This window comes from Mirounga leonina, unplaced genomic scaffold, assembly GCF_011800145.1.
Source record: "Mirounga leonina isolate KUSES-001 unplaced genomic scaffold, KU_Mleo_1.0 Mir_168, whole genome shotgun sequence".
Lineage (NCBI taxonomy): Eukaryota > Metazoa > Chordata > Mammalia > Carnivora > Phocidae > Mirounga > Mirounga leonina.
This window is the reverse complement of record NW_023270426.1, coordinates 27434220-27453451: the sequence shown is the minus strand read 5'-3', so window position 1 is coordinate 27453451 and position 19232 is coordinate 27434220. Positions and strand designations below refer to the sequence as shown.

The 19232-nt window shown below is 36.6% G+C and overlaps 1 protein-coding gene across 4 annotated transcripts; it reads left to right on the top strand.

The window, feature by feature from the left end:
• Positions 1 to 1643: 1643 nt before the first annotated feature.
• Positions 1644 to 15011, top strand: YIPF5 (Yip1 domain family member 5). 4 transcript variants are annotated; one of them, XM_035014379.1, is made up of 7 exons: positions 1676 to 1731; positions 1937 to 2062; positions 2350 to 2469; positions 9039 to 9211; positions 10122 to 10267; positions 12094 to 12275; positions 13635 to 15011. In XM_035014379.1, exons 3-7 carry the CDS (start codon positions 2360 to 2362, stop codon positions 13795 to 13797), a joined length of 774 nt encoding a protein of 257 aa, XP_034870270.1. In that variant the 5' UTR covers positions 1676 to 1731; positions 1937 to 2062; positions 2350 to 2359; the 3' UTR covers positions 13798 to 15011. The 4 variants fall into 4 exon arrangements, with proteins under 4 accessions (XP_034870271.1, XP_034870270.1, XP_034870272.1 ...); XM_035014381.1 differs by lacking the exon at positions 1676 to 1731 and adding an exon at positions 1737 to 1815; XM_035014380.1 differs by lacking the exon at positions 1937 to 2062 and having other exon boundaries at positions 1644 to 1731.
• Positions 15012 to 19232: the final 4221 nt, after the last annotated feature.

The window sequence follows — 19232 nt, the reverse complement described above, 5'->3', positions numbered from 1 at the left end:
AATGATTTACAAAAGTTGGTAAATTGAATAATTTAATGAGCTTTTCCAGAAAATTTCCGATGAAATTAGCTACCCATTCATCTCAAGAGTATACTCCTTGGTTTTTCAGTTTGTTATGTCCTTTTCCTATTATTATTTTTGTTTGGAGGGGAGTGTGGAGTTTTTTTTGTTTGGTTGTTTTACTTGTTTGTTTCATACAGAGTGTATGTTGAAAAAAACCTTTTAACCAGTGAAATATTATTATTCCTTTGGAAACCAGTCCCAGAGCAGTGGCCTGGTTTCTTTTGTAAAGACCATGGGTTTGGGGGGCCAGCATATAATGCAAGGGCTAAATTTTAATACTATAAGCTCTGAAGACAGTTCTGCCCAATGGTTAATACCATGGCATTTGGAGTTAGGATTCCTGCACTTTCAAAAAGTGATTTAACACTCTGTGATTTAACACAGCAGCCAGAGCAATCAAAAGGAAAGAATCTACTTATGACACTCTTCAGTTCATAACCTTCAGTGGTTCTCCTTTGTCTTTTAGAACCAAAACCAGAATCCCACAAGACACTCTATTCCTGGCCCTTGCCTGTAGCTCCAGCCTCAACTCCTACATGGCTGTCCTCCATCGCCTCTCTAACCATCCCCACTGCATTTAAACCAGTGATTTCCAAACTGATTTTATCCAAGAGACATTTTTAAGTTGTCACAAGGTGGCAGTGGGGATGGGGGTGTGCTACTGGCATCTAGCTGGTAGAGGTCAGGGATGTTGCTAAACATCCTACAGCACACAAGGCAACTTCATTCGTCCCCCTCCCCTCCCCGCCCGCAAGAATCATTTAGATCAAAATGTTAATAGTGCAAAGACTGAAGAACCCTTATTTACACCTTTTCTGACACATGTGTTCCCTAATCCGAGGCCTTGCACACACTATTCTCACTGCCTGAAATATTGATGCTCTTCCCCTTCCCTCATTTCCCTTTTCTTTAAAAACTCCTTTTCACCCTTTTGATCATCACCCTTTCACAGTGGCTTTCCCAATTTTCCGTCCCAGATGAATATTACATACACCCTTTCAAAGAATTATGTAGCACTTAAGAATATTAGTAACAGTTTTACATATACTTATATGTGTTTGATAACCCCACCCCAACGAATCCCAGGTGAGCGGTACCATTTAGCTTGTATTCATCATAGTAGCCCCAACAGCTAGTACAGCGAGGTGAGTTGTCCTGCAACACTGCATTCAATGTTACTAAATGGACACTTAACAGCCTCACTTACAAAAGGAGAGTAATAGAGTCATCATCTCATTAGGTCGTAAGGACTAAATAATACACATAAACTCTACAACACTGTTTCTGGATCACAGTAACGCCAGAAAGACCGAGCTCTGTGGTTTGTGGACCGGAGAGAAGCTCTATCCGCTCATCATCAGCCAGCACAACCTCTCCCAGGACTCGGGTCTGCTAAAGACTTCTCCCCACCCCAAACAGTAACTAACAATTGCTGCGCCTGCGCTTTTCAGCCTCGATCGCTAACCAGGCTATCGGAAGTATTTTCCTTCTTCTCATTGGCCCACCACTGGTCTAACTTCTTCGGTACTGCGCATGTTCCACAGCAGGTTTCCTCCTCCCCGGCCCCGCCCCGTATCTGCCCTAGAGGGGCACATATCTGCCAACACGCCTGCGCGAGCGGGCGTGCTCCGGAAGCAGTTCTTTGGCCCTGTGACACGTAGCAACGGGGTGAGTTCAGGGTCTTAAGCGTTTTTGGGGGGTTTTGGGGGGCTGCTGGAGCTGCTGACGCCGCTACCGCCGCTTCCGCGTTTGGTGAGTGTCCCAGGCTTGTGGCACACTGTTCGGCTTCTCTTCAGTCTTGTGTGGCGCGGCTTGTTGCCTCCGTTCGGCGCCGCGTTCCGGTCATTTCGCTCAGACCCTCGCTCCCTTTCAGGCGCTTGCTTTGACGCGGCCCCTGTACCTCGTTCGCGGCCTTCCAGGAGTCTGCCCTTTCCCGGAAGGCCCAGGCCTTATTTTGCAGAGAGACAGTCGCCTTGTCAGCAGCAGAGTCCGCCCTGAGGTGAGGAGTCGTTTTTGTTGTTGATACTTTAGACCTCCGTGGAACCCTTCTCCCACGCCCCTTCCCCTAACCAGGGCGTATCAGCTCCGTGAAGTGCAGGTGTCTTCCCGGCTCTTAGAGACTAGACGTTTCCTGTGCAACTCCCACCTGGACCTATCCTTCAAATGCCGTTCCCCCAATGCCAGAAGAAATAATTTACTGCCTCCTGAGGCTTTTTGCTTTGTATCGAAATGAAATCAGTAGGACCTTGGGTATAAACACTATTTGCCATTTTTCTTCTCTTACAGATAATTTGCAATGGCAGGGTTTGATAACTTAAACACGGACTTCTACCAGACAAGTTACAGCATCGATGACCAGTCACAGCAGTCCTATGATTATGGAGGAAGTGGAGGACCCTATAGCAAGTGAGTTGTCAACTTTGTTTAGTCCAGACCGAAGTGAAAGCCTGTATCCTCATTGTTTGGTTCTGCCTAAAACTGAACGTGTCACCGTGTGCCTTGTTAGGAATGTGATTTTTCATAATCTTCCTTCCTCTGGAAGGATCTGTGACACTGGTTTGGGTTTGAAGGGATTGCCCTATTTAGAGTTTGGTATCTTCTGCGGAATCTGCAGGTGTGCCGTGGCTGCAAAAGTAGATTTGTTAAGAACTGTTTCCTAGTAATAGTATTTCTACATCATTTAGGATATGGCTATTAGCTTCAAGTATCTAGAAGATACCTAGGCTGTTTCATCTAAAGAACCAGTTAAAAATTTAAAATCTTGTGACGGCTAGTTTAAGAAGTTAGATCAGTCCAAATTTCAGACCTTATCAACGTGAATTCAAAGGGCTTAGTGACACTATTTAGCAGTATAAGCTCTCTGTTATGAATCATCAGGTGGTTTTTTTAATAGCAAGTGATAATCATCTTTATTAATGCTCATATCGAAACCTTACGGTCAGTACACACGGGTTGCCAGTTGCTGATTGAAGAGGGGGACTCAAACCCTTTCAGCCCTGAACTCCTAAGAACAAAACCAAACCCTGACTTTTTAATAGTCCCTGGTGTTAGTGGCAGAAATACATTAGCTGAGGCTTTCCGCCATTCTCCTCTAGGACATCATATTCTTCGTATCTTAGGACCTTAAAGATAATCTCATCAGTCATTTCTGATACCAGGGTGGCTTAACCTTTTTTAGATGACCCAGGAGCCCTTCAAGAATCTTACAGAAATGATGGGCCTCTTTCTGAGATATAAATCATACACTCAAATGCCCACATAAATATGCACATATTACTGCACAGTTATGTGCCGTCTGATGTTCATCTATGAACCCTGAATTAAAAACCTCATGAAGGGTCTCCCAGAATGAGGGCAAGGGAAGGTTGTGTATTGAATCAATCTGAGAGAAACATGTAGTAGTAGAACATGTTTGAATTAATATATCTGAATGAAAGTGCCCAAGAATTTAAAAAGCAAAGCAAAATTCAAATTCAGCCCTCAGTGTGGTCTCTCTTATATAAGCTGTACTTTTTACGCCTTTTGCCCCCTTAAGTCTGCTTAATTTGATATATTCCAAAGCTTTCTTCCCCCTAAAACCTAACACATTGAACAGTGGGAGTGAGCATGTGAAAAATACTATCTGTGAATCAGGTTTTTTTTTTTTCAGTGACATTTTCTTATATTCTATCAGGGATTTATCTTTTTTGAACAATGAATTGGAAAAATCATGTTGAGAAATCTCCATTTGTTTATTTACTTAAAAATGGTTTTTGTTTGTTTTAATCTGTGTATGAGAGGAAAATGAAGGAAGGATTGGGTAGAGTGCAGCCAAAGGGCTTTGGAAAACCTGTGTCTGTGTGCAGGCCTGTTTTTTAACTAAATGGTATTTGGACTCCGCAGAACTATTACATTTAGATCATAGCCTCCTAGGTTTATTTATCACTGCCTTTCTCTCCTGTCCTGTCTGTGTTTGCATCACCTAAACGTGTGACTTATCTTTTCATTCCAGATATCATTCTCTCATTTCAGTTTTCCATAGGGAGGTTGTTTAGATACTCTTTTGCTAAATATTCTCAAAATCCCATTGCAACCAGATCATGTGCCAGTAACCATTGCTTCAGTATAATTAAGTTTTATTGCAGCTGCTTATATACCCATTATTGCCAATTAATAAATATGAGTTGATATATGAAGCCTAGGAAAACAGGAAGCTTAATGTATTAGCAGTAATAATTGGGTTTCTTTTATAAGTATCATTTATATATTCATATAACAACAACAACAAAAAGTAAAAGGCCTTTTGATCTTAACCTGTTGAGTTTTATGATTGTCCCATTGGACAAGTCCCACATTGTATGCTAGATATGCCTGTAAAATGCCAACTACATATTTTTAAAGTATTTCAAGCTAGTATTTTTTCATCTTTGACTTAACTGATAAATACCTATATGGAATACAAGGTTGACTTAGTCTCTAAAGATCATGTCTACACATGCTATGTTCTAATTTAAACCCAACAGGAGCAAGCCATGAATTTTCCTGACCAGGTCCTTACAGAAAAGGAAAACAGGAAAATTCCATGGTGTTTCTTTCTCACCTTGCATCTTAAAGAAGGAATGATGGTAACACTTTTAAAGCTGTCATTTGCTTGTAGTAATTCTCTTCCTTACTTGACATTTATAAGTCTATATGAGCAGTTCTAAAATGTGGACTGCAGACCCCAGAGGATCCTTGAGACCGTTCAGGGAGTCTTTAAGGTTAAAACTATTATTATAACAATACTAAGACACTATCTACCTTTTTAGGTGTATTGACATTTGTACTGATGTTGTAAAAACTGATTGACAAAACTGCTAGTACCTGAATATGAATCAAGACAAGAGCGTCAGATTGTTCTAGTAATCATTGTATTCTTCATTGCCACACACTTGCTGGGGTGTGGAGGGAACCATTTTCATTCAAGGATACCCTTGATGAAGCAGTAAAAATTATGCTATTAAGTCCTGACCCTTCAGTACACACACATTAAGAATATTCTGTGTGACAAAATGGGAAACAGTCATAAAACACCTCTGCTTCATACTGAAGTACAATGATTATCTCGAGGAAGAGCCCCCGTGCAATATCAATCGCAGGCTGTATCAGCTGCTTTTCATGAAAACTATTTTTATTGGAAGGAACATCCCGACAGATATAGTTATTTGGACTTGAGTACTGGGCAGATACTTTCTCAAAGATGAAATAATTGAGGTTCTTACTTCAAGAAAGAGAATTGGCAGTATGTGTAGGCAGTGGTTAAATTCAAGTTTTCAGGTAAAAATGAGGATTTGGGAAAACTGTGTCCATTACTGTGAACTTGTCAGCTTTCCAGTAATTAACCACTTTTCTGAGGAAATGATTGGTGATACTAACAAATGTGATTTTCCTATATTTCTACTTCATATATGTTTTTATATTAAATATGTCAATGTTTGGAAGAGCTATACTGCACTAACATTTTCTAAATCAGCAGTGAATGTTATGAAATAATACATGAGTAAAGAAAGGATCCATTCAAGTGCAAGACAGATCGGTGTATTCTAATGTAACAGTATAAAAAGTTTATGAGTATTGTTCCATTTTCTGTGTTGCAAGTTAAGTTTAAAAAACTACCATTTTGAGTTTAATGTAGTATGAAAAGAATATTTATGATAATCCGAAAAGGTTGTTAAATAATTTTCCAACTATTTGTCTGCAACACTAGAATTTCTTCAGCTATTTCAACTAAAACAATACATCACTACAAATTGAATGCAAAAACACATCTAAGAATTTGTAGCTATCTATTATTAAACCAGATGTTAATGAGATTGTCAAAAATACAATACGGTGCCACTTTTCTTAGTAATTTTTTAAAGTAATTTTTCATAAAAATTTATGCTGATATGTAACAGGTTTATTGTTACTTTGAATTAATAAACATTTTAAACATTTCTGTTTTAATTTGTAATGTGATAAATATTGACAGATATAGTCCACATAAATAAAAAAACCTTTGGGGTTCCCAATAATAAATTTTAAGGGTATAAGGGGATCCTAAGAGCAGAGAGCCTGTACCATTCTTGTTGAGTTTTTCTGTTGTATACACATTCATATTCTCTCTGTCTCTTTCTGTGTGAGAGCGAGAGAATAAAATGCAATCTGTTTATGCAGATTGTAGAAGCCTCCATATGGAGCTTTTCTAGCTGTTTCATAAACTCGGAGGTAGATCTGTGATACATTCTAACAGATCAACACAGTAGCATACTAAATCACAAAATGTTAGTTCTTGTCCTAGTTCATTTCAACCATCTAGTCCTGGGGAGGGGGGGGTGTGTGTGTGTGTGTGTATTTAAATAAATGGAAATCAATGTATTTGCATATAAAAACAACAGGGGAAAGGTATATATGGAAAAAAGATACTATAGCTCTCTCCATAAGGTAGGATTTGGGGATGATTTTTATTATGATTGTTACGAGTTGGCCACTGGAGTCAAAAAGTCTAGTTTTGAATCCTGGCCCCACCATAGGCAAAATCATTTTCACCCAAATATCAGTTTCTACATCTCTATAATGGGAAGGATGATAAAACCAATCTCCTAAAGTTGTAGTGAGGTAATGGGATGTAATTCACATTAAACACTTGACACAGTAACATTCAAGTAGTTTATATATATTTTTGGAAATTTTTAGTAGTTAATGTATATGTATATGTTACATATAACATTTTAGAATGAATTAATTTTATTTTTTATTTTCTTAAAGATTTTATTTATTTACTTGGCAGATAGAGAGCACAAGTAGGAGGAGCAGCAGAGGGAGAGGGAGAAGCAAGCTTCCCGCTGAGCAGGGAGCCTGATGCGGGGCTCGATCCCAGGACCCTGGGATCATGACCTGAGCCGAAGGCAGACACTTAACCAACTGAGCCACCCAGGCATCCCTAGAATGAATTAATTTTAACAAATAGTAAATATACAACACTTTTAAAGGTGCAGAAGTTTTTAATATGAAAATAACTCTTCCACTTTCCCGTTTCCAGGTCCTTTTACCTATTTAATTATATGTGTTATACTATGTTATGTTATACCTAAACCTGTGTAATTGTACGTATTATACGTAATGTATGTACATATATATAAAATACATGTATACAAATATATACATACTACAGATACATTCTAAAAAGTACCATCACAGTGGGTACAGATGGTATATACTGTTCTGAACATTGGGTGTTTTTAATTCTGCCTACTGAGTGTTTTTTTTTTTTTTTTAAGATTTTATTTATTTATTCATGAGAGAGAGAGAGAGAGAGAGAGGCAGAGGGAGAAGCAGGCTCCCAAGGAGCAGGGAGCCCAATGCGGGAGTCGATCCCAGGACGCTGGGATCATGACCTGAGCCGAAGGCAGACGCTTAACCATCTGAGCCACCCAGGCGCCCCCTACTGAGTGTTTTTTGATTATCATTCCTTATTAGTACACATAAAAGTACCTCATCCCTTTTAACAGGTGCATAGTAGTCTATGCTCCTATTATAGTATATTTACTTGTGACTGTTCGTATTGTTTTGTTTTTTATTTTTTGCTATTAAAGTAGTGTTTCATCGAATTCTATATTAACATATAGCCAGAAAAATAAATAACATTTTTTTAAGCTTGGATTGGACTAGCGTGATAAGTAAATCTTGAGAGTCTCATTGAGCTCTCCAAAGGGCTATGTGTAGTTGAAATTTTGCCATTACTTGGATTTGCTTTTAATCAAGATGTTCAGTTAATTTAAAAATCAGATTTAATTTTAAAATCTCAATATTCATGGCAGTCATTAGATTTTATATTTGTCAGGAGGGAACTATAAAATTTTTAAGGGTGATTAAAGGATCTTTAAGGCTTCTCAGTTCTTTTTAAAAATATCTTTTAGAGGCACCTGGGTGACTCAGTTGGTTAAGCGTCTGCCTTCAGCTCAGCTCATGATCCCAGGGTCCTGGGATCAGGCCTCTGCTCAGTGGGGAGTCTGCTTCTCCCTCTACCCCTCCCCCTGCTTGTGCTCTTGTACCCTTTCTCTCAAAAATAAATAAATAAAATCTTAAAAAATCTTTTAAAATAACCTAACATACTAATAAAATTAAATTAAAAATAAAATAATTATTTTACTCTGTATTTCTTACTGTGTAATGAGATTAGTGCCGTTGATAGGTAAGCCATATTTTTTCCCAGAACGTGGTAAAACAGGTTTTTAAAGATACTGCTTCAGCATCCTTCTGTTCCCTGTTGTTTTCATCATTAAAATAGCCTTGGTAAAGTCTCTTTTTCTACAATGCAGGATTTACTATAGCGCATATCAAATCAGACAATAGTTGTATACCTACTTGGAAAACTTAAAAGTGCTCTTCAAATGCAAGATGTACTAATAATGTTTTGTTATATTCAGAAAGCTTTCACAGAAAGAGGCTTGAATTTTTCCACTCTGTATTTGAAATTGGTGCTCGTTCTTAAAAAGATTTACCCACTTGCAAAAAATAACATACTACAAAGAGTAAAGAAGAATGATTATATTCAGTGGAGATCCAGACCACAGTGGAAAATTACATAGCATGTAGTACAAAGTCTGTCCTGTTAGTTTTCATTCATAGTCTTAGGCATCAATTGTATTTCATGGCTATCTTCATATTACATATACTTACCGGAGGGGGAGAAATAGATAAAATTCTTAAGTTTTCATTTGTTGACCACCTAATGTTTAAAAGTTTCATAGTTTGTAAAATGCTTAAGCTCAGTGTGAGTGTTGGCATCATCAGGAAGGTTCTCTAAAAAACACAACTTAACCATTGTAGATAATCAGATTGGTCTTAGTTATCATTTCAACACCATTTACGAAAACTGGCAAAGTAGCTGTTCTAGGAATTGCATGACTGACTCTCTAGCTCTCAGAGATATCCACTGTTGACATAATTCTGAGAAATGTAACTTTGATTTACAGACAGTATCCTGGCTATGACTACTCGCAGCAAGGCCCATTTGTCCCTCCCGACATGATGCAGCCACAACAGCCATACACCGGGCAGATTTTTCAGCCAACTCAGGCGTACACTCCGACGACACCTCAGCCATTCTATGGAAACAACTTTGAGGATGAGCCACCTTTATTAGAAGGTAGGATTAGTTGCAACAGTTCATAGTATTCTGTAGTGTCCACCTGGTCACTGAAAATATATCTTAGTTTGGGGAACTTGTCCTTTCCTTTAAAAGAATAATGTTCTAGAAAAAAAGAGATATGAATCCATTGAGCTGTAGGGGACCAGATTTTTTAATAGATCTTTATAAAGTGAAATTATGTCAGTGTGTGAGCCTTGACTTTGACTTCACATTACTGATTAAATTCTGTCAGTGGGAGAAATAAAAGGAAATAGCATGGTATTGTGATTATTTTACATGGAAGAAGCTGGCAAAACTAGTAACATCACTGAAAAGTATGATGTTTTTCAAATTGTATTCTCATAAAAAAAAATGTAAACCCATTAAGCAGTAGTACTGTGTATTTTTTTGAGGGGGTTGGATATAGTTTCAAAGTCTAATGAAAACTATGGATACTCTTCTCAGAAGAATGCACACCTGTGCATAGAAACAGTTTCATATACAATTTCATAGCATCTCCAGGTATTCCGAAGCCCCAGGTAAAGAACCCCTTACTGTTAATGAAGGCTGGTATTGAGGACTAACCAGAATGTCTCATAATGCTAGATTCTCTCTTTTTTTTTTTTTAAGATTGTATTTATTTATTTGAGACAGAGAGAATGAGAGACAGAGAGCATGAGAGGGAGGAGGGTCAGAGGGAGAAGCAGACTCCCTGCCGAGCAGGGAGCCCGATGCGGGACTCGATCCCGGGACTCCAGGATCATGACCTGAGCCGAAGGCAGTCGCTCAACCAACTGAGCCACCCAGGCGCCCTAGATTCTCTTTTGATGCTGAGTGTTTCATTTTGTGTCCTATTGCAGCATAGATTCTGGTAAACTAAAGGTGTGTCACAAATCGTAATTGACTGTCTTACTTTCTTTTCTTTTAGAATTAGGGATCAATTTTGACCACATCTGGCAAAAAACACTGACAGTGTTACATCCATTAAAAGTGGCAGACGGCAGCATCATGAATGAGACTGATTTGGCAGGACCGATGGTTTTTTGCCTTGCTTTTGGAGCGACATTGTTACTGGTAAGATTTTAGTTTGAATTCTCAGTATGAGGCTAGAGAACAATCTTGCAGCGTTCTGCCAGGAGCCAAGTTTGAGACTCTGTTTATTTTTCAGATCTTGCCTGTGTTTTGAATGGTATTAAGTTGCTGGAATACATACACATTCATCACTTCTCCATTGATAAAAAATGTCATGTATTTAGAAATAATTTTTTGTTCCAAGAAAATGTCTAATTATTAGGGGAAAAAAACAAATAGTTATGTGTGGCTTCAGTCTCTCATCAGAATTCCTTCTTTTTAGAAATTGACAACATTTTTTAGCCTGTTGCTCTTTTATTTATTTATATATTTTAATGATAGCTTTTTTTTTTTAATCTGTGGACTTTGTGTGGTGTTTTGTTATTATAGTGGTGCTGGTTGTTACTTTCCTTTATATTATTTTAACTTTTAATGAATTGGAACATTAAAGGGCAAGACGTTTTACTGCCTATCTCCTACCTCCCTACAAATGTTAAAGTATATTGAAAATGAGTAGTTGTAAAGATAATTTGTTAATATTTGTTGTATTTTATCTTATGTCTCTGAATTAGAAGAGATAAATGATGTAATGCATAAAAGATGGGATTTTTAGTCAGAAAAGCTGGGCATCAGTTCAGTGCTCCTGCTCTGTCCTGGAGCAAGCCATTCATCCTTCAGCTCCCTCTGATAGATAATCCTATGGTTCCCACCTCACAAGATTGTTTACAGATTATAACCAAGACAGGTTATATGAGAACACTAAAAAATTTTAAAGCGCTGTGCATGTATGAGGTTTTATTATTACTACGTTAGTGAATCCATTGGTGAACTCAGCTGAACCTTTTGAAACTTCTACACTCTCACATACTTACAAATAAATACTGAGTCTAACAAAAATGACAAGAATTTTTCCATGTAACGTAATCTTTAGAGGCAGTCTCATGATTGAGTTTTATATGTCTAGAATCTTGACAAACCAGGAAGTTTTTAAACTCTCTGGACTGATTTTCATCACAGTATGACCTGAATACAATGTTTGTTCATATATCTTGACTGAGAGTACTGTGACAGCAATTTACCTAACTTATACTGTCTTAAGTCTGTTCATTAATATCTTTTATAACAGCATAATTAAGTTTTCTTTTGTTTTTTTTTGTTTGTCAAAAGACTATAAATCCACCAACAATTTGGAAAAATAATGAAAGAAAAATATATCTTCCATTGTATTTCTCTTGCTTGTTAATCAGTTTTCTTTTCTCCTCCCCTCCCCCACAGAACCACAGTGTCCTCCTTATCCTGCCTTCCTTTCTCTTAGCTCCTTTAACAGCCTTATAAAGTGAATGATGAAATTGTTTCTGCTGTTATAAAGATTGCAACTATGACTACCAATGAGAATAAATTGCTTCGGGGCAATTTTGGTGGTATTAGCTGCTTTCAAGTGACATTAGATATTGTCCAAACATTCTGCAGGGCTTTCTGTCTTGTCTCTGTAGTTTATTTGCTTAAAATCAGCTAGATTTCTTTTTAGAAATCTACTCCTTAAAGGTGATTGTACCATGATTTTGTCTCTTTATTTGCTGAATTGCTCAAATACAAACTGGAAAATGAAAAACCAAGTATCTGTGTATTGGGAAGTAGATACTTCAGATTTCTTGAGAGAGATATAAAAGACAATCTGTGTTTTACTCTTCTGCATAAGGAATAGATGCCTCTACAGATTTTGATGCTCACGAATTGAATATTTTCTTACATGCACCATTTTAGGTGAAATAAGACCAAAGAGAACTTACTTTCTTTCCCTTAACCTATAATCTTTTCTTTACCCATAGGCTGGCAAAATCCAGTTTGGCTATGTATATGGGATCAGTGCAATTGGATGTCTAGGAATGTTTTGTTTACTAAACTTAATGAGTATGACAGGTGTTTCATTTGGGTGTGTGGCAAGTGTCCTTGGATATTGTCTTCTTCCCATGATCCTGCTTTCCAGCTTTGCAGTGATATTTTCTTTGCAGTAAGTACTGATCTTTATTTTGGGTATTGATTGACCAATTCTCTGTAATAGGATTTATCTCACCATCAGTTTAAGATTAATCACTGTGACTCAGCAAACATGAGCTATAGTGCCTGTTGTGAATGAGGACTATACTACATGCTTTTCAGTGGTGAACAGTGGAACTGAGAATAAATTTTAAAATCTTTTATACCATCTCTGCTTTTATCTGTGATAAAGAATTTCACTGCTTTTGTGTTTACTTACCAGTGTCAGTAAACCGAACAGTGGTGATTGTTAACTAAAATATTGCATGAAAAAATCAAGTTGTTAAAATTATACTTACCGTCTTTGATATTTTTTAGACTGTATCTGGTTTCTTAAAGATGTTGGGCATATGCTAAGTGAATGAATAATAAACACATACTCTTGTGTTTGGCAGCTTTTTAGCTGAAAGCAAAACATTCTTTTTATGGGAAGAGGCTGTTACTAGCCTGCCATGTTCTCAGCTGTACTTATAAGCAGTTTTAAGTATGTAATTGTTAAATAATATTTTAGGTAAGGTTAAAAAGAAAGGTGTAAATTCCTGTTGATAAATTCTCTCCTCTTGGCCAGTGTGCAGATTCTCTCTCAACAGTTCAGGCTCCTCCTTGTGGCTGGTGCCAGGCACAACCAGTGATGGCCCTTGGTTGCACTTAAAAAAGTTAAAGGAGAGGTTGAGGGGAAGAGTATGCATCAGATGTTTGATGCTAGACATTTGGCAAGATGGTGGCTTCACAGTGTTCTTGCTTTGCGTAAAAATGCTTCAGATTTTTTGTAGAAACTTTCACTCTTTTCGTTTGTGGAGATTGGTACATAGATATTTGAATTTTACAAAAGAGACTTTTCTACCAAAGCGGTATTTTCTAACCAGGGCAATTTTGCTCTCAGGGGACCTCAGGCAGTGTCTGGAGATAATTTTGGTTGTCGTAGCTGTGGGGCGTGCACAGGTTCCACTGGTACCTTACAGCTAAAGGCCAGGGGTTCTGCTCAACAACCTAACAATGCACCGAACACCCCTTCACAGCAAAAGTGCATTCATCCCAGGTGTCAGTAATGCCAAAGTTGAAAAACCTAGCTCCTATGCTAACAGGAGCAAAATGTAATTATAAATGAGCTTTTTCTCACGTCATTGAATGTGTATGTGAATAATTAAGCATCATTGAATTCACTGTGAGGTACATTATTTTAACATTTGAAAAAAAATCTTGATCTTTTCTGCAGATGTGTACAATGTGGATTTAAAATGCCTTTCTTTAGAATTGGTTGTTGTTATATTCTTACATAACTAATCTCATCTACTGCCTTTTTCCCCCTCCCCTTTTTCCTTGTCGGTTACAGAGGAATGGTAGGAATCATTCTCACTGCTGGAATTATTGGATGGTGTAGTTTTTCTGCGTCCAAAATTTTTATTTCTGCATTAGCCATGGAAGGACAGCAACTTCTAGTAGCATATCCTTGTGCTTTGTTATATGGAGTCTTTGCCCTAATTTCTGTTTTTTGAACTGACTTTATCTGGCATGTGGACATCATTGGGCCAAAAAGGACTTTGAACCCTTAAATTGGACCAGCGAACTGCTACAGTGCAACTCTCATGCAGACCTAACATTTGACTGTTGGAGCAATGGAAGTAAACATGTATCTTTTGTTCATTTTTATAGAACTTTTGAATACTGTGTTGGATTTGTCTGCAGTATGACTAGCTTTAAGTGTTTGTGCTTATACACATAAGAATAAGAAGTGCTATTTCTCTCCTGTTCCTGCAGCCTTTGAAGAACGAATTTTTTCCTGGCAAATTACATTAAGATGTTTTTAATAGATTTTTACCAACTGTGGGAAACTAACCACAGAGCTAAAAATCTTTCTTAGAAACAGCCCAGCCTTAGTTAAGAAGACACGAGACTTACTGCAGAAATATTTTTCCAAGGGATTAGGAAAGAAAAATTGCCTGTATTCTCGAGTTAGATGCACTTGAAGCAAAAAGTGATCCCAAAGTAGAATTTACGAGTTTGCACTTCCAAAATTTGACATTCCTTTAAATTATCTCATGGAGTTTTTGCTAAAATTCAACGAGACAAGAAGTTCGTAGTCTACTTTATTGTAGACAGGAAATGTGAACACCTGTTAAGATTAGCATTAACTAAACCATAGTGACCCAGACTGGCCACATTAATGTTCATAGTTGGATCTCCATATTTCCTACCTTTTTTTGAGAAAAATATTTAAAATGTCACAATTTCAGTACTGCAGTTATCAATGTAAAATGCATTTGATGCTTAGTAATTAAAATTTTCCCAGTTTTAACTGCTGTTGAGTTGACTTTTGCTGTTTTCGGTATCACATTTTCTTTAACTAGGTTCTGGTTTTAACTTGTATTCCTGATTTATCCTAAGTTTTAAGAACAGAAATCATTTAGTATAAAAATCAGAAAAAAAAAGGATTAAGTGAAAGGCAATTTGAGTTACAACATTATTTCCTTGTATTAAATTTATTTGGTTAATGTCATGCTCTCTTGCCAGAGAATCTGTAGGAAAATGCTGTATCTTGTATTTTGATCATTGGCTTTTTCTGAAAAAACTGCCTCTGATTTTGGACAAGCTCAGTTACACTTATGAGAAAGGTGCCTTGTGGGGAGGAAAATGTTGCCTTTTTTAAAAAAGGAGAATTTTAGACTAAGAAAACACCAAACTGATGTTAATTGTTGTTTTTAAAAGGTAGTGTTCAGTCAAAAAGGTTAAGTTAATAAAACATATTTCTTATAAGATCATGATTTCTAATCTCCGGAATCATGTAAATTTGTTTTTCTTCATTAATACTTAATCTTCTGGAGGAATACTCTCAGTAATAATTCATTTCTGGCTGGGTTTTCAAACTTACCCCAAAGTGTTTTAGAATATTTTTTATTGTAATCCGTGGGTAGTATCTTTTTTGCCTCTTTCAGTTTAGTTTTATAAATACACTAATCTGGGCGCCTGGGTGGCTCAGTTGGTTAAGCGACTGCATTTGGCTCAGGTCATGTTCCTGGAGTCCCGGGATCGAGTCCCACATCGGGCTCCCTGCTCGGCGGGGAGTCTGCTTCTCCCTCTGACCCTCCTCCCTCTCATGCTCTCTGTCTCTCATTCTCTCTCTCAAAAAAAAAAAAATTAATAAATAAATAAATACACTAACCTTGTTAAGGCAGATATGAGTGCCTTCTGTTAATATCCAGTTTTTCCTAATGAACAGGATAGGTGATGCTTTGGGAATTAAATTTTCTCACTGTTGATTTTAGACCATTAATCTTCAGCCAGATTCCCCAAATTGTTTTCTTATTTTTTGCCTCTCCCATCCCCAAGATAATAATTTTTAATTTAAGTCAATGTTGAGAGATTTTTGTTGTTAGTTGTCTTATTTAACTCCAAAGTGATTAGGTATAAAACCATCTTATATAAGCAGTTACTCTGTCAAAACAGCTATACAGTAGAGTTGTGTTTAATGCAAGAGCTTAGTTTTAGTTTGGTACCTGAAGAGTCATGTATAGCCAAAGTTTCCCTTCTAAAAAAAAAATTTTCTTTAAAATACAATGTATGTAGCTGTATTTATGCATACTTTAAAAGCTGAAAAACTATTTCAAAAAGTTATGTGTGGTGAATTTTTTCTGTGGCACTGTAGTAGATTTTTGTTTCCACAATGAAGTTCCAGGAAGAGCATCTAATCTAGCTTGCTTTTAGGGCCCATTTTGTACCAAAACCATATATGTACCATTAAATACTAGAGATAACGGAGTATAGCTACAAGCTCTCTTAGTGATCGCTCCTGAGTAACACACTCACTGTGAATGGATTTTCAGGCTCTCTCACTCAAGCTAGAGTGTTGTTTATTTATGCATGCCTTTATGCCAAGGACAGACCGTTGCTTTTTTGTATGGTATAAATGTATATTTTATGACTTTTAATACCATGTTATATTGCCATGTTTACCAGTGGGTGCTTTCAAGAGCTATATAACTAGGCTTGTAGGAATAGGCATTCTTTCTCCAGATACTGTTATAAAGATAGTGCAAAATTCTATAAATCGTAAAATGCTACCTATTGTCACATACTACGCATCCAATCAAAGAGAATTTTAAGAAATGTATCTAATGACATATTTTGGGTAGAATTTAAGTACTGCGCATTTGACATTTTGCAAGTTTATTTGTAACCTTAATGGGCGTTGCTCAACTCAAATATACTCCAAATCTAGGAAGGACAGTTATCTCTGAAGCTCAAATTATACAGTTATTTTTATAGTATTTGTTACCTACAAAAGAGCCTTTCCTTTCTGAGATTAGACACTTTTTTCCTTGTAAATGGAAGAATTAATTTAGAACTTTGGGCAAAAGGAGAACTATAGAAATTGAAATCTTACCCAATAGGGTATTCTTTTTTTTTTTTTTTAAAGATTTTATTTATTTATTTGAGAGAGAGAGAATGAGAGAGAGAGAACACATGAGAGGGGATAGGGTCAGAGGACGAAGCAGACTCCCTGCCGAGCAGGGAGCCCTATGCGGGACTCGATCCAGAGACTCCAGGATCATGACCTGAGCCGAAGGCAGTCGCTTAACCAACTGAGCCACCCAGGCGCCCCCAATAGGGTATTCTGACCTAGTTGTGGAAAATTGTGGGAAGTCAGAACCACATTTGGAGATCTGCCTATTGTCATATAGAGCAGAGCTAATGTAATGACTCAGACAATTTGCTTAACTTGCCCTGTAGCAGAAATTTTATTTTTATTTATATATATATGTATGTATATTTATGTATATACATACATGTGTGTATGTATATATATGACAAGGTGTTCAGCCTTTCATAAAGTATTTTCAAAAGTTTTCCAAGAAATATAGAATGGTACAGATCATAGCATGAAGAATAGCATTGGGTTTTCAAAACTCTAGTGAGAGCAGGCTTCTACCCAAATAATGCTCCAAGTTAAATCTATCCTCACAAACTATTCACTGATTCATTTTGTGATGTCATGTCAAATTCTAACTACTGGTTACCAAGTGATCTCAATTTTTATAAATTCCAATTTATTTGGAAATGAAAGCTTAAAGGATTTCTTAAGCAATTTCATCTAATGATATGCTTGTTTCAAAATAGGAACTGTAAGAATGAAACATTTAAAATTTGGCAAAAACAAAGTACTTTTTCAGAGAGTTACAGTGATTAATGGGAGATTCATTTTTCTTCTTACGATGTATTTAGGATTTGGGGGAAGGAATGGCAATAACAAGATACCAAGGTTTATTGTGAATCCTGTAAGGAAACATTGGATCATGTGCTTTTATGAATAGATAAGAATGATCTATCATTAGCTTGTCAAGAATACAGAGTTTACTTTCAAACAGCCTGAGTAAAGCCTGTCCTAATCACCACTCTCTACAGTCTGTGCTACTACTATTTTATACCACCAATGAAGAAATAATTGATTTTTAACTCTGCTCTGCCACCATCCAAATTATTGAAATTTGAATTTTAGTATAGCTATTACTTGAATTTCATTAAGCTGCTTTTGTTCATTAATAACTAAATATTCATAACTGGGCAGTAGGTAATATAAAACGTTAAGTATTAAGTTATCGATTTCTAGGGATTGGCAGAGTATTTAGTTAAAAATGTTTTATATTACCAAATGTATATCTCAGAACTGTGAGTATGCAAACTGAAGAAAGAAATCTAGTAGTGTGCAGTTAGGATTTTTGCATCAAGATAGGAATACTTCTGCCCTTGTGCACCAAGTTCCTACTTTGATTAATGAAGAACATTATCTGCTGATGGAGCACAGTGTCCTGTGTTTGTGCAAATAAATTAAAATGATTACATACTCAAATGAGGACTAATTAAATACAGAGCTGTTCTCCTAATTTAAAAGCACAGATACTTTCTTCAGCACATTAGGTTCTGAAAATCGGATATTACGTTTTGTGTGAGCCTAACTGATTAGGCTTACCTTGCATATATAAATTTGGTTTATTTCTGAAACTACCACTAAATCTGATAGCATGTGGGGTGATTAATTATGCATTAAGGTGTTTAAAATAGCTTTTCAACACGAGCAGCACAAAAAGAATTTTAAAAATGAGAAGACAATGAAATGCTCAGTAGATACATTTAAGATACTTAAAAATTTATATACCTACTTGGCTTAGTCTGATTATCTTAAAAGTAGAGAAAGCAATATGGTTATTTCATTTTTTTCTTCAGGTAAATATAGTTCAAAAGTCCTTGTAAAATTTCATGTTAAATTTGCTTACAGTTTTCAGTTTTGTGATCTTTGATAATGCTATAGGTCTTGATAGTCCTTTCTTTAGGCAGCCAGTGGTCCTAAAAGTCCTACTATGTTATATGTTTTTTTTTCAAAATAGGAGTATCTTTATTTCCTTTTCCTGTTACATGCCATCATTACGATAAAGAGTAATACCTCTATACGGCAATAGAAAGGAACAGCGGTTTATTGATAAGATGTTTTAATAGGAATGACCCTCAGAAACATTATGCTAAGAAAAAAAAGCCCTATTATAGGAAAGACCACATACCCATTTATATGAATTTCTAGAAATCTGTAGGGACAACAAATTAGTAGTTGTCTAGGGGTAGAAGTGGGAATTGATTGCTCAGGAGCAGGAGGGAGCTTTTTGAGTGATCCTGGTTGCACAACTGTATGTTTATTAAAATCATTAAAGGGTACCCTTAAAACGTGTTAGATTTTATGATACGTTATTAGTATGGAGGGTGAGAATGGGAGGTAGAGGAAACTGCTAGAGAACATCTGTATATTTAGAGTTCAAGAGAAAAGAAGGAAGAAGAATCCTAAGATAGATATTCATAGAGGAAAAAACAATAAAGAACTTTTGACCAGAGGAAAAAACATTGAGATACCAAGGAAGAGAGATTGCCACCCTCTTCAAATTTCCCT

Bases quoted from the DNA above. Each gene is read 5' to 3' on its own strand.
- YIPF5 (XM_035014380.1), top strand. From the start codon at position 2,360: ATGGCAGGGTTTGATAACTTAAACACGGACTTCTACCAGACAAGTTAC. The intron at 2,470-9,038 runs GTGAGTTGTCAA...TTTGATTTACAG, and splicing joins AGTGGAGGACCCTATAGCAA to ACAGTATCCTGGCTATGACT. The intron at 9,212-10,121 runs GTAGGATTAGTT...CTTTTCTTTTAG, and splicing joins TGAGCCACCTTTATTAGAAG to AATTAGGGATCAATTTTGAC.